The sequence below is a fragment of the Colletotrichum navitas genome (genome assembly GCF_030913465.1).
Source record: "Colletotrichum navitas strain CBS 125086 chromosome Unknown LY79scaffold_42, whole genome shotgun sequence".
NCBI lineage: Eukaryota > Fungi > Ascomycota > Sordariomycetes > Glomerellales > Glomerellaceae > Colletotrichum > Colletotrichum navitas.
The window spans coordinates 107901-122657 of record NW_026850588.1 but is presented as its reverse complement, the minus strand read 5'-3'; the positions used below and the strand labels follow the sequence as shown (position 1 = coordinate 122657).

At 44.0% G+C, this 14757-nt stretch overlaps 3 protein-coding genes across 3 annotated transcripts; 1 reads left to right on the top strand and 2 right to left on the bottom strand.

Annotated features, from left to right (window-relative positions):
• Window positions 1-9: 9 nt before the first annotated feature.
• Window positions 10-1757, bottom strand: LY79DRAFT_518272 (amino acid permease; the record flags this gene model as incomplete). The annotated part of the gene is made up of 3 exons (XM_060555020.1): window positions 10-1024; window positions 1079-1191; window positions 1245-1757. The coding sequence occupies 3 exons, from the start codon at window positions 1755-1757 to the stop codon at window positions 10-12; spliced, it is 1641 nt and encodes a 546-aa protein (XP_060412674.1).
• Window positions 1758-4531: 2774 nt separating this feature from the next.
• On the bottom strand, window positions 4532-6554 carry LY79DRAFT_670860 (aldehyde dehydrogenase; the record flags this gene model as incomplete). The annotated part of the gene is made up of 10 exons (XM_060563833.1): window positions 4532-4818; window positions 4916-5225; window positions 5298-5330; window positions 5383-5443; window positions 5505-5720; window positions 5773-5830; window positions 5886-5900; window positions 5962-5991; window positions 6051-6180; window positions 6249-6554. 10 exons carry the CDS (start codon window positions 6552-6554, stop codon window positions 4532-4534), a joined length of 1446 nt encoding a protein of 481 aa, XP_060412673.1.
• A 2940-nt stretch (window positions 6555-9494) lies between these two features.
• LY79DRAFT_558020 (cytochrome P450) lies at window positions 9495-10998 on the top strand. Its single transcript, XM_060558150.1, has 5 exons — window positions 9495-9994; window positions 10060-10242; window positions 10302-10636; window positions 10695-10819; window positions 10880-10998. Exons 1-5 carry the CDS (start codon window positions 9571-9573, stop codon window positions 10983-10985), a joined length of 1173 nt encoding a protein of 390 aa, XP_060412672.1. The 5' UTR covers window positions 9495-9570; the 3' UTR covers window positions 10986-10998.
• Window positions 10999-14757: the final 3759 nt, after the last annotated feature.

The window sequence follows — 14757 nt, the reverse complement described above, 5'->3', positions numbered from 1 at the left end:
AATGCTGATTCAGAAGTTTTTCAGAAGCCTTCTCCACCGCGGGAGCTTATCGAAATCATGCTCGCCGGTCTCAATCTCCCGGAACTCGTCGAGATCCCTCCGCCGACCGGAGAGCAGATCGATCTCACTCACTCGCCAAAAATGTGTCTTGAACCAGAATTTGTACCCGAACCATATCATCGGGAACAGAGGCAACAAGATGTAGGCGTCGACGAACGACCCGGCATCGAAAGGCGCCAGGGTCGTCCAGCCCTGCACGATGGCTAAGAAGACGTTGGCTGCCAGACCAAAGTAGGCGTTCCATGGATACCACAGCGATATGAATGGAAGAGAGCTTTCGTCGTGACCCTGGGCTTTCCATGCTTGTCGGAACCGGATGTGGATGAACGAAATAGATCCCCAGACAAGGAAAGTCGAGACGCCGCTAAGGTTGACAATGTAGGAGTAGGCCTTGCTGGCGCCCGTGCTGATGTTCATCATGGACAAGGCGCCGCAGAGGTTGGTGAAGACGATGGCCGGGACGGGCACGCCGCGGCTATCGGTTTTCCCCAGGATCTTTGGTGCCTTTCCGTCTTGGCCCATGTACAAGAGAGTGCGCGAGCCAATGAATATGGACGAGTTGACGGCTGACAGACATGTCACGGCGATAAAGGCGTTGATAAGGTGTACGCCGCCCTCCCATCCGGCGTTCTGAATGGCAACCGTCATGGGGCTCTTGACTGCCCTAGACCCTCCATTGACAAGCTCGTCGGCGTTGGCGGGGCAGGTGAGACCGAAGAAGAAGGCAGAGCCCATGTAGATGAGGATGATGCGCCAGAACACCTGACGGATGGCAAGCGGCACGGCGACGCGCGGATTCTTGGTCTCGGTGGCGGCGACTGCGACGGACTCGACCCCGGCGTAAAAGGTTGAGCAGAAGACGAACACTTTGGCGACGCCACGAAACCCATCCGTGAACGCGCCAGGGTCGCGCCAGTATCGGAAACCAAGGGCATCTTGCCCATGGACTCCTCCAGCAGCATAGCTGGGAAATGGTCAGAACGGGACGGTGGACCAGGTTTCGTTGATAAGCACTTACATGATGGAAAAAAGAAAGTAAGCAACTAAGCCGATGAGCTTCAGCAAAGCCAACCAGAACTCGGCCTCTCCAAAAGCCTCGATTCCTAGCAGTTGAAACCCGAGGAAGACAGTCTGATATGTTATTAGTCATTCACTCTTGTCAAAACTTGTTCAGAGCGACATACCCAGAATATCAGGAAGTATCCCCACAAGGGGACTTTATCACTCCAAAAAACGAAGATGCTGGAGAGCACGTTGTACTCGTTGGCCAAGACGCACATCCAGATGATGAAATAGTTCCATCCCAGAGCAACGGCGAAGCCCTTATCGACGAAACGATCTGCCAGTCCTGTGAATGCACCTCCGGTGGGGTACAAGGTGGTGAGCTCGCCGAGACTCTGCATGATGCTGAAGGCAATGATTCCGATGACGCCAAACCCGATGAGTAAAGCTGCCGGGCCACCGTTGGAGAGAGCACCTCCCGCGCCGATGAGCAGGCCGGGCCCGATGATGCCTGCCAGGGCCATCATGCTGAGGTGCCGTGTCTTCAGGCCTCGCTTGACGCCACTGTGCGGGTCAAACGCGGAGAAGTCGGCATCGGTCGAGTTCTGCTCTTGCCCGTACGCGCCGCGGACACCCGTGTCCTCGATGACAGGGACGTCATCGTCATCCTTGTCGTAGGCTCGATACCGAGACATCGTAACCCTGGAGCGAAAGTTGGAGAAGCAGACGGCAATGGTGATTTGCTTTGGTTGACCCCGTCGGCAAGTCTCTTACCAATCGCCTCCAAGTTCCCGGAGATCGAACTAGCACGGCCTTCGGTGTTGTTGACGAGTGGGTTTGGGAGTTGGCAAAGGTTTTTAAACATCCCGAGGCGCTGGACCCAATACAGCGGGTCGGTACCCTCGCACATGCATTGCCGCGAGAAAAGAGCTGTGCCAGAACGGCTAGAAAACTCCTGCCGTACACTTTTTTTTCGCCCTGCAAAAGCGTTTAGAGTGGCACGTATGGTGATTGCGGATTTACGCCGTGCGATCGCGTCATCGCATGTCGATGCCTGACGGCGACTCCAATTGGATGCCCGCGGGGCCCCAACGGTTCAAGACCCGCTCAGCTGCCGGCTTAGTGCGGGGAGGGAACCTCGTCGTTGCCAAGCAATCCGTCCTCAGTAAGAGTATCCTCATTGGAAGTTGATACTCAATATTGGTGAAAACAGGCTGACTCGTGACAAACTAAGGCTTATTCTCAAGACGAATGGCGTGTTCATAAGGAATCATGGGGCGAAACAAATAATACGTGGAGCGACTCGATATCTTAGAGTGGCGAAGTGGATAGCTAAGATATTGAGAGTATCTCCCCGGAAAGGCGTCCGGAATGGACAACTGATCTGACATACATATCCATGCACTCATCAGCTTGTAGCTGCCGATAACAACCCCCTCCCCCAAACCCCTGGCTCTAATATGTTTAATGATATGGTCAAAGGAACGGCTCTTCAAACTTGCGAGAGAGATCTTGAAGCACGTTTGTCACTCAACCTCTAGGCTGCGTGCAGTTGTGTCGTTCGACGAGATTAAAGCCTACATCTACATCAACAGCCTGCGAATAAGTATGACGCTTCGAATACATTTAGTCTTATGAAGCAAAAGCAAAATTTCCTTCACGATGACAAGTTTCAAATTAATTTTGGTCTATAATTGTCTCTTTCACATACACTTATGAAATCTGACATTCACTGTCTCGGTGGGCAAACTAGGCTGACACAATGCTAGTAACAATAGCTATGATTAGAGGCAGCAGCTCATGTAACAAATTGACTTCTCAAATAACAGCTGATTTCTGGGTTACTATAAAGCCGTGTTTTTGGACAGACTAGTCTAGAGAAATGACTTAGGCAGTGGGGAAATGGTTAGTCTAACGTTTGGCCCAACGAAAGAGTCGAGACGTTCATATACTTTAGCTGCCGTATCTATCATCTGAAATAGATCGTCAAGTCGATGTTCAACACACTGCATATCTCTATCTGACGAAAAGACCTCCCTGAAGTCGTCCAAGATAGTGATTTTCGTTGGTCACTGGCTGTATGAAGGGCCAAGGACCAATGACTGCAAGGGTATGACATTGACGTAACTGGCCATTTGGTATTTTCCGGGATCAAGTTGAATACGAGGTCTTTTCTAAAGAGCAATGCCAGTGGTATTATAAAATTAGGTGGAACATGTATTCATGCAACGTGGTTTACAAAGGGTTGATTATTGTCCTTAATTAGCGTCGTCATTTTTCCGTGACAAGAAATGCCATATTGACGTTTAATCTAGCCCAATTACTTCCTGGCAGCTTTCGTCAGTAGCCCCGTGGCAAGCACTGTTAGTTCATTCATAACCTCATGGGTGCAATCACCATAACCGCACTATCTAACTGCCAGCCATGGCAAGCGCGATTACCTTGGTGGCTTGGTCGAGGTCATGCTTTGAGTCTGACTATGCAAAGGCAGTGCTCAGCTACGGGTGCTGGTTGTAAAGCTATCCTGTCAATTCTCCTGGCAACTTTGCAAAGCAGAAAGCGGTTTTTCTTCTTCTTCTTCTTTTTTTTTCTTTCTTTTTTTTTCTAATTTCCCCACGTGTGGCTTCAGCGGGTAACCATTTGACATACCCTTGTCTCCCGAATGAGATGGTTTTTACATTCCAGCTTCTTTTGGAGCCCAGTTCTAGAAATCAATCAAGAGTTAGATTTAATGGAATCAACCCATCACTATAGCAGTTCGGAGGTACGCAGACCGGGTGGATCGTCCAGCTGTTTTTGACCAACTCGGGAAACTGATTCACATGGTCATTACGTGATAACCGCAAAAGCCTGACGATCTAGTCACCTACGCCTCATTCCTGTCTTGGCCGACAAAGCCCGATAATACTACCCGACATATCCACATCACCTCAACCACCATCCTATAGTGCGGCCGCGGCGATCACTTCGTTTTTCATTCCCGGTGGCATACTGAAATGTAATTGGTTGTATGTACTTGCGGAAATATTGCCACAATCAACCATCACAAATGACGATTATAACCGAAGCTAACGGGTCTCCGTCGCTGCGCATTAGCTCCGCCATGTAGTTTATTCTGCCAGGGTCCTACTGGTGAACCCACTGATAGGCAGCGACAACAACGTTACGGCTCCATAATTACTCCAGCAAAACACCGAAAGTGTCTGTTCTGGCCGGGTCTAAAGGATTCGCCCCGGCAAACCCCATCGTCGGTCACGGCTTGGAATTGGAAAGCTGATCTTCACACCGACAAGTCGAGGAGGCAAAACTCAAAGGGCACAGGAAGTGGACGCTCCGGGAATTCCTTCACTAGCTGTGGAGTACGTGCAAAATCGACAAAATGGTCACCGATACATTTTGGATACCCTTTATTTCTCGTTACGTCACATCACGGGCGCGTAGATGCGGCGCAACGAGGAGGCCTATCAGCTCATGGCTTTGTGATGTACAGGGACTGCGCGTTGCAATACGCCTTCAGACCGCCAGCACCGTACTCGTATCCGATACCGCTCTGCTTGTGACCGCCGAAAGGCGCGTTGTACTGCAGCTCCAAGTGGGTGTTGATCCAGACGTTGCCGGCCTTGAGCTTCTTGGCGACGCTCTCCGCCTTTTCAAGGTCCTTGGACCACACCGAGGCGCCGAGACCCATGAGACTGTCGTTGGCGCGGTGAATAACCTCCTTCTCGTCGCGCCACTTCAAGACGGGGAAGACGGGACCTGAGATACCCCCCACGTCAGTTTGGTTGAGAATTTTGGGAGAAAAAAAGGGGAAGGCGAAGGCAGTTAGGTTTTCGTCTGCATGCGTTTCACTCACCAAAAGGCTCTTCAACAACGATCCTGGAGTTGTCGGGCGGGTTGTCGACCATCGTGGGCGTGATGAAGTAGCCCTTGCCATTGGATGCAGGCGCTGTGGACCCGGCGGCGATCTTGAGCTTCTGCTCCTCGATGTCCTTGAGGAGCTCCTTGACGCGCTCGAACTGCATCTGGTTCTGGACGGGGCCCAGGACCGTGCCCTCTTGCTGGCCGTCGCCGACGGGAAAGCTCTTGATAACGTTGGCCATCTCGGCGAGGAGCTCTTCGTAGATATCCTCGTGGATGTAGATGCGCTTGATAGCGATGCAGACCTGATCATGGCATTATCAGCAAATTGCACCAAGTGGCCACGAACGAGTCTTTGGTTATTGGAGCAAACGTACCTGTCCAGAGTTGTACAGAGCCAGCATTGTAATCTGGCGCAGGTTAGCACGAGCTGCAAACGGACGAGTACTGACGCCGACTGACCTTGGGCGCGACTGCCTTGACGTCCACGTCCGGTAGCACGATAGCCGCATCGTTTCCACCACTGCAGGTTCACGGGTGAGTCTCGGTACCAGCAAGCTCAACGACGTAGTGACGCCACTTACAGTTCCAGAGTAACGCGCTTGAGCGTCTTGCTGCAGCTCTCCATCACACGCTTTCCGGTCGCGGTTGAGCCAGTGAAGCTGACCTTATCGACACCAGGGTGGGCAGTCAACCATGGTCCAAGGTTGTCGTCGCCGCTCAGCGCCTGGAAAACACCAGGAGGGAAGAACTGCTGAGCGAGCTCGACGAGCTTCAGGTCGCAGTAAGGAGTGAAGGGGCTAGGTGACGTTTAGTGTGCGGCTTCGTGAGGCACAGATGATGCAGGCTTACGAGGGCTTGAGGATGAAGGCATTTCCGGTGACCAGAGCAGGACCGATCTTGCCACAGGCTATGTTTTTGCATCAGTACGAAGTCGGTGATGGATACATTCGGAAGACGCCTACCGAGAAGGATGGGAACTGGGAACTGTTAGTAACTTGACCTCTTGCAAGTTTTGGGAAACACTAGCTAGAGACTTACAGTTCCAGGGGACAATGCCGACGGCGACGCCTTGATCCTTAATCAGTTTCATAATCCAAGTGATATGGTTGAGGGACGGATCCACGAACCCAAGGGCGTGTATCTCGTAATAACCCGGCGGTCTGGGTTGTTCTCTACAACCTCTTCAGGGAACGGCAGGTTGGACATTCCCTTGAAGTGCTTGACGGCTTCGCTGACCTCGAACAGTGCGAATTGGAGCTACCCGGGCACATGGCGGGTTAGCATGGATGAAGCTCGAGATATTTGCATGTTCCTCGGCGACTCACAGGCTTGCCCTGCTCCTTGGTGAGCATCAGCGCAAACTCTTCCGCGTGCGCCTCGAGAGCTTCGCCGAGCTTAGCAAGGGCCTTCTGGCGCTCTTCATAGGGGGTCTCGGCCCAGGCCTCCTGAGCCTTCTTTCCAGCCTGCACTGCTCTGTCGACATCTTCGGGGCTAGAGACAGGGACCTCGGGGTTGGCCTCGAGCGTCGAAGGGTTCAGGTTGTGTCTGTTCTTGCTCGTGGTCTCGAGCTTTCCGTCGATAACATTGTAGAATTTGGTCCAATCCAGCTTGGACGTACCGTTGGTGGCCATGATGGGCGATTGTTTGGCAGAGACGGAAAGTTACGTGGCGGTCCGGGCTTGGTATGTTGATACTTGGCTGAACAAAGATCGGGCGAACAAAGTAGAGAGAGAAGAGGTGTAGAAAAGAAAGCGGGCAGGCGATACTTGCAATTGTCCCTGACTTTGCCTCCTCTACTCCGTACCCTTCCTCCCATCTCAATTTACGCGAGAGGGGTTACCAATTGCTCACATAATGAGGGACAGCTAATAGTGGAGGACGTGGAGAGCAAAGCAAGTACATACAGGGTGGTCGATGCAAGGATTCCATATCTTCAACCGAGTTACGCCGACCGGGACCCCACTGTCAACGCTACGACAACCGTCAATGATCCACGATATACATAGACTATCCGCAGAACGGTGTAGGCTCCGCGGGAGGCGGGGGCCACAGTAGGAGCCCATTGCCATTCGGGATAGCTCCCCGATGAAGAACCCCTCATAGGCATGCGCTCGTCCTTCACAGCACGCAGCCACGCAGGGTCCCACAATACTCGGCCGGTCAATACTGCATGCAAGCTTGGGTAAGATGCCCCTGAGGGACCGGCGGTGTTTGTCGGAACCCGCGTGGCAGCCAAGTCAAAACTGAGACGGAGGCAAATGTTGAAACGCGAATGAGTACCGGTAGATTGATCGGCCGAGGTTAAGGTAACGTACGTACCTTTGCCGACGAGCTGCTAGCTCTGGCCGTCAATGCTGACAGCACAGACTGCGCCTCTGCCGCGAACTCGGCAGCGTGCCGCTCCTCTCTGGTCGTCCGATGTTTCCGCCCTTAACTGACCGTGTTTGTTGATTAAAAAACTCTAACTCGACCAGAAGGTGCGTCGTGCCACGTGATATAGCGTGCCTCACGCTGGATGCCTCGTGCGAGATGCGTCATGCATTCAAGTTACCTTGCAAGAAATTTTATAATCGTGCTTGATTACTCATCCTTTCCCACCATAGGCAGTGTTTTTTGCGTCTGCCACACTAATTAGGGGCGGTGCGTGAACGCGTTCCCACCAGTGCCCTTTCCTATCCCAAAATGCATCTTAGGGCCCCCGTCTTCGCAGACTTGCGTGGCTAAGATCCGGCAGCAAAGTCGCAGGGCAATCAGGTGGCCGCGAAGGTTAGCAACACCACGTTGTGGTCTTGGGGTCTGGCAGATCGTAACCAATCCGACTTTTTGCGTACATATTGCTCATCATCAGCAAAGAATTGGCGACATTGTTACCATTGGAGCCGGCATAACATCGCCTGTATTACTTAGAGCCAGAGTAGGGATGATTTATAACAGGTGCTCGTGTCGAGATAGGTTAACTGACCATCTCAGCATTTCTTTCAACTCAAGGCATGCTGGCACTCCCGGCGCATGCTGTCGAAGGCGCAAACTAGTGTACCGTAGACACTCGCAAGGTTAGGAGAAAGCTAAGAAGCCCGCTAGCCAGATATAGCTAGCAGATATCCTATAACAGCTAGTAGTTATCGGCGACACTAGTCCTAACGTAGAAGGCGGTCATCCTTTCCACCCTCTGTTTCCCACTAGCCAGCCCGCCGTTAGTAGTAATACAACCGTTACGTAAGAAAATAGACATATACAGATCCCTGTTTTTGCCAGCACACTATACTCCTTACAGCGGCCCGCGATACTCCTTGCCGTTAGCGGGCTCCTTAGCTTTGTCCCAATCACGCGAGTGTCTACGGTATGGCCGTGCCTGTCACCAATGTAGAGATTCTAGAGCTACTCAGTCCCGTTCCGTGGTGCGGAAACCCGCTCGAGAGCCTCCCCGCGACCTGAGAGATTTACAGTGGAGAAAGTACCGTATTTGAGACCCTTTAGACCTGGGGAGGCGGGCAAAGACCCTTTTGACAGCTCCCCCGAATCTAATCGCCCATGGCCCTGTCATCGGGGAACCCCACGATTCTTCCCGATATGCCGAGCCAGCGTTTGTCGACGATCAAGGGTCGACTCCTGTAATATGGCAAGAATGGGATTCCTTCCACGGGCCAGTGAGACCATCACAAATGATTGCATCCTAAGCCCTGCCCAACGTGCTAATACGTCGAATCCAGTTAGTTAAATGCCAACTTATCGCGCCACATGCATGATTAACAAGATGTGTTGTCCAATTAAGTCTGGTCACCCCTTGTACACCCCCTCACTTTATACAGCACCAGACTATATACCAAAAGTACACAACTTCAGTCGGGTGAAACAACGTATAATTACTTGCTAAAATATTACAAGAAATATAGACACTGGCATTTGCACGTCTTCGTATAATTACACCAGTTCCTACGACAAAATAGAGCCAACTTTTTTCTTTCTTTAATATCCCGATGTTGATTTGTATAGGAGAATTGTAAGTGCTGCTGAGAAAGAGTGTCTAGACAGACTTCAGTTATTGGTTGTTGAGGTGGATCCTGTTCTGAACAGTGGATGGTGAGTCAACGTTACGTCTACGTGCTGCTTTGTTGACGCTTTTACCTGCGGCAAGCGCAACACTGCTCAACTCTTATCAATGTTTTGATGGGGTACATCTCTCCAAAGTCCAGGTGTTTAATTCTGCCTCATCTGATAGAGGTCTCTGCAAGAATCAAGCCTACAGGGTTTATAATACGCAGTGTAACACTTCGTTTACACCAATAAGGCATAATAGCTGTAGATCCGTTGGTCTCATTACTGTCGTAAAAATGACGCTATTGTTTGCCAAGCAATTGACGCACTTTGTGGCATGCTGCAAGTTATGCTCCGCTGTAAAACATCGACTGCGTATTGTTGCCAATCACCTGCATCGCGCCCAAATAGGTTGATTGTTGGTCATGGGACAAAGGCGACGCGCTGCTGTCTTAGTTTGTCGTTATCAGAATGGTCTATCTCGTCACTCAGTGGAACCCCACTGCCAGCATATTATATCTACAAAGTCCGAGGCCCTGAAATGTGTTGGACGTTTCTCAACCATCCCCTCTCTCCCCAAAACCGCACGCCTCATATCAGTCGTACCTCTCGATGATTAACATGGACAACTTGAGCCCCCTCCTGGCTCACGCCTTTTTCTTTGTGATTGGCATCCAGCTTCACGTATTCGTTTTCCGCAAGGGTGAATGGGACACCGCCACCACCAAGTTAATCAGGAACTTCGCCTTGGGCGTAGGACTGCTTACAGCGTCCCTTGCCCGGCTGGCCCCTGAGACTTTCCAAAGCAATGCGGATGCGTTCAAAACAGCAGCTTCTCTTGCGGCCTCTCTCATCTTCGGAACGTACAGCAGCCTACTTGTGTACCGCGCGGCATTCCATCGGCTGCATTCTTTTGATGGCCCTTTCCTAGCGAGGCTCTCCAATCTGTGGATCACATCGAAAGCAGTCAAAAAATTACAGTTGCATCTGGAAGTTCAGGATCTCCACAGGAAATATGGGGATATCGTGAGAATTGGTAAGACTCCCAATGCATCACGAGCGTCGAGTATCAACTTACTCACTTTGCATGGTACGCTTTAGGCCCAAGCGAACTATCTATCAACAATCCAAAAGCAGTCATGGCAATTCACTCTAACCGCTCACCATGCACCAAAGGTCCGTGGTACGAGGTGTTGCACCCTAGCTATTCCTTGCAGCTTGTTCGAGACAAGCAGGAACACACACAGAGACGTAAAGCTTGGGACAAAGGCTTCAGCTCTAAGGGTAACCTCCTGTCCCAGAAGCCTATCATATAAGAACTTGTGAGCTGAGTCTATAACTAGCCCTTAGAGACTACGAGTTCCGGGTAGCAGATTATACCAACCAGCTACTTTCACAGATCGATGCACATACGGGCCAGCCATTCAATATTACGGACTGGTTCAACTTTTACAGCTTTGATGTCATGGGAGATATGGCTTTCGGGAAGTCCTTCGGTATGCTCAAGGAGGGCATCAAGCATCACTTTATGACCTCGTTGCATGGAGATATGCAGTCTATTGGCATGTTTAGCCACATGATGTGGCTTTTCCCCATTTTCAAGAATACGCCAATTCTTAATGTCAACAGCAAACGATTTTGGAACTTTGTCAGGTCCCAAGTGGATGACAGAATCAAGGTAACGTGCAAAGGCCGAGCGCTCGAGGAAGATGCTGATGGGTCAATCATTGTCAAAGAACAAACCTGCCTGCCCCGATGTATTCTCGTGGATCTTGGAAGACTTTGAATCAATCAAGGAGCCTACACAGCAAGACATTGACAACCTGTATAGGGATTCTCACCTGATTATAGTTGCCGGGAGGTATGTATCGCCCCACACCGTAGTAGTTCTCGGGCTGTTTCAACTAAAATTTGATCGCAGTGACACAGTTGCTGCGACGCTTACTTGTCTCTTTTTCGAAATGGTTCTGTTGGTAACACCAAGGGATAGGTTAATACAGTTAACTGTACATATTAGTGGCAATTGACAAATAATAGGGGTAACTGTGGTTCTCTATTATACATAAAGAAAAGAAGGATAATTATTGTAGGTTAGTTAGTTAAATAACTAACTTATTGCCTACAAATCCTTAGAGAATCTATAGCTAGATATCTAAGGATTTGCTAGTAATAAGTTATTAGGGTTAACCTAATAACTCTAATATTTATCTATAATAGTTAATATTATAACACTAGTAACTTTCTATAGTGCTAGAAATCCCCTATTATTTATATCTAAAAGAATAGCTAAAAAATATAATAAAAACAAGAAGCTAAAAAGTATTTAATACTCTTTACTTATATAGCCTATTATATATAAGAAACCTATCTATTTATCTATATCTTTAACTGCCTATTACTAACTAGTTTTTTAATATATTATTTAGTAATAACTTTATAAATCTATCTACTAGGTTATTACTACTATAAATTTACTATATCTTAAAAATCTTATAGTATTTATATAACTAGTAAAAGGCTATAATATCTATTATAAGTTACTTCTCTTTATAGTACTAAGTTTTATAAGGCACTTATAAAGTAAGTATAAGTTAGTATAGAGTATTATAAGTATTTATAGTAGCTTAAGGTAGTTAGTAATTATTATAAAAGTAGTACTAATTATATAGGCAACATTAGTACTAGCAATTATCCTATAAACCTTAGAGGTAAGTATACTATATATAACTCTTTTATACTTTATTAAGCTAAAGTAGACAATATTACTAGTTAATTTAAATCTTTTACTATTAGTAGTAGGTTACTTAATAATTTATTTATTAGTAAGAACTATAATAAAGCTAAGTTAAAAAGTAAAGTTATAGTTATTTATAAATAAGCTATTAATAAATATAAAAAGCTTAGTAGTTATAAGGTTAATTAGTAAGAATTATAGGCTATAGTTAAGGTTACTAATTTACTATTTAATTTAGTAGTTTAAAGCTTTAATCTCCTCTGCTATAGGTAATTAGTGTTAAGCAGTAACTAAGTAGTTAAAGTAGGCTTTAGGTTAGTAGATAAAAGTAATATATACGCTATAGGCGTATTACTAGACATAATCTTACTAAGCAGTAGGTAATTTCTTGTTAATAAGTTAAAGCTTTTTGCCTTAGCCTTTCTAATAAAGGGTAAGCTTACTATTAGTAGTAATAGATAATATACTACTATTAAAGGTAATAAAGTTATTAGCTATAAGTAACTACTTAGGTTTTACTATAAACATAGCCTTCTTAAGCTTCTTCTTTTTATAAGTAGAGAATTTACTATTTATAAGGCTAATTATATTATCTATTTATATACTAATTAATCTAAAGTTACTATTATTAGGTAATAATATTAATAGGCAAAGGTTAAAGGTTAATAAATTTATCTAAAGATTCTCTTTATAATAGTAGTTATAAGTTGCCTACTAGTAGGTTTTTGCCTTTATAATACTATATAATAGCTTAGTTACTATTATTATTATATTTACTAGGTAAAGATAGTAAATTTACATAGGTAAGTAAGCAAAAATAATGTAATTTAATAGTGTTACTAATTAGGTATACGCTTAGGTAATATTATATAACTAGAGGAGAAATCTATGTTAAAGTAGTAAAGGGGCAAAGGTAAAGATTAATTACTAGGCTATTTACTAGATAGTAAGTAACTATATAAGAATTATTTCTTTACTATTATCTATATAGCCTTAGATAATAAGCTATAATTTCTTATAAGGCTACTTATTTTTACCTTTTACTTTATAGACTATATATAATTTAAATATATAGGTGTTACTATAGGATTTCTTATTATAGGTAATAATATAAAATACACTATAGTTAGTAAAGGCTTTTACCTTTGCCTTATTAGATTCTTTAAAGGGTTTACTAGGCGTAGTAATAATCTTTTTCTTATATAGCTTAATAGTAAGTGTATAGTCTACCTCTTTTTTTATAGTTAAGAACACTATAGTTATAGTAAAGTATATTTCTATAAAGAATATAGGTATTAGGTTTTTTTATAGGTAACTATAACGTTATTATAGTAGTTTATTATTAATAATAATAGTATTATATACTTTTCTTTTAGCGTTAGGTATCTCTATAGGGTCTTTTTACGCTTATATAGAGTGCATAAGGTTATCTTCTGCTTATATAAAGTAGCTAGTAGGCCTATCTAGCGTAGGGAGGTCTAGTTAACTTTCCTCTATATAGTAGGGTTTTACTATAGTAATCTTAAAGTTATATAGGCTATAGAGTAAATTAATAGTATAAGTAGTACTATTATTAGTAATAAGGTAAAATAGGCCTTACTAGCTATATTTCTTATACTATATATAAACAAAGGATTAAAGGGGTAAAGTAATAGTATTAGTTAAATCTAGGCTATTATATATAGTTAGTGCTTTATATAGCTATTATTTTATATAGATCTAGTGTACTATATTTATTACTTTCTTAATAGCTTTAGTGCGCTGCGCAGTAGTTATAGTAAGTAGTAACTTATTAGTTATTTAAGGGTATACACTAAAAACAAAGAGAGTTAGGATAAGGCTATCTAGGCTAGTAGTATTATTAATTATTTTAATAGTAAGTTAAAAGGTAACTTTAGGTTTAGTGCTAGTTTCTTTATAAATAATCTTATAGGTGTAGTAAAAAGGTATATAATAGTGCTTAACTTTACTAATACTATAATAGGCTTTAATAGGTACTTCTTTTACTTTAATAGATAACCTATAGGTAGTGTATTTAAACTTACTAAAGTAAAAATTTAGGCTAGTGTTAGTTATTATCTAATTAAGTAAGCTAAGATATACGTTAATCTAGTATATCTATAGTACTTCCTATATATACTCTATAGTAATAGATTATAAGAATCTTACTACGTTAAACGCTATTACTATATTAACTATATAAAGTACTAGTTTATTACTGTTAAGATATATTATATTAATAAGGATCTTATAGTTAAACTTGTTATTATTATATAGTGTAAACTTAAAGTAACTAAGGGCTTTAGAGTATAATTAGTAGTAGTAGTAGTACTTATTAATAGCTTTAATTAATAAAAGGGAGGTGTTTTCTCTAGTATATTTAAGTAACTTATAAAGTTACTAAATAGATAGATAGCTAAATTACTAGTAGATTTAGTGTAATTTACTGTTTATTAGGTGTTACTTAGTAATACTCTTCTTTAGTAGTTATAGAAGTATCTATAGGTAGCTAAATTAGTAGACAATAGGTATAACGTTATTACCTTAGATTAACTAGTTAGTAAGGTTATTAAATTTTATACTATAATAGTCTATATCCTTTAAATAAAAGAGAAATAGAGTATTAGTAGTTATTATATAAAAAACAAGGTTACTAAGTAGCGTAAATATATTAATTACCCCTAGGGATTTAAAGTAATTACTACTACTAAAGTAAATACTTACTTTACTTACTTAGGTAGTATCTATAGGTATCTTTTTACTTAAGTAGCACTAGAGAGTAAGGTATTACTTATAGCTAGTAGTTAATTTCTTAGCTACGCTAGTGTTAAGTATAATACTATAAAAAGTTACTACTAAATAGCGCTTATTAAGTATAAATATCTTATTATTTTTTATAGTCTTACTAGGTAATAGCTTCTCTAGTAGGTTCTTATAGGTAAGCGTATAAGTAGTTACCTAGTTATATAACTTAGAGAACATAGTTAGGCTATTAATTAATAGTTATATAAAAAAGATAGTAGATATAAAGAACACTATATTTATATAGTTATTATTATTACTAA

What these genes read in the sequence shown, in the direction of transcription:
- LY79DRAFT_558020 (XM_060558150.1), top strand. Translation starts at nt 9,571, where the DNA reads ATGATTAACATGGACAACTTGAGCCCCCTCCTGGCTCACGCCTTTTTC. An exon ending in AAGTGGATGACAGAATCAAG is followed by an intron (nt 10,637 to 10,694) that starts GTAACGTGCAAA and finishes TCATTGTCAAAG; the next exon opens with AACAAACCTGCCTGCCCCGA. An exon ending in CTGATTATAGTTGCCGGGAG is followed by an intron (nt 10,820 to 10,879) that starts GTATGTATCGCC and finishes ATTTGATCGCAG; the next exon opens with TGACACAGTTGCTGCGACGC.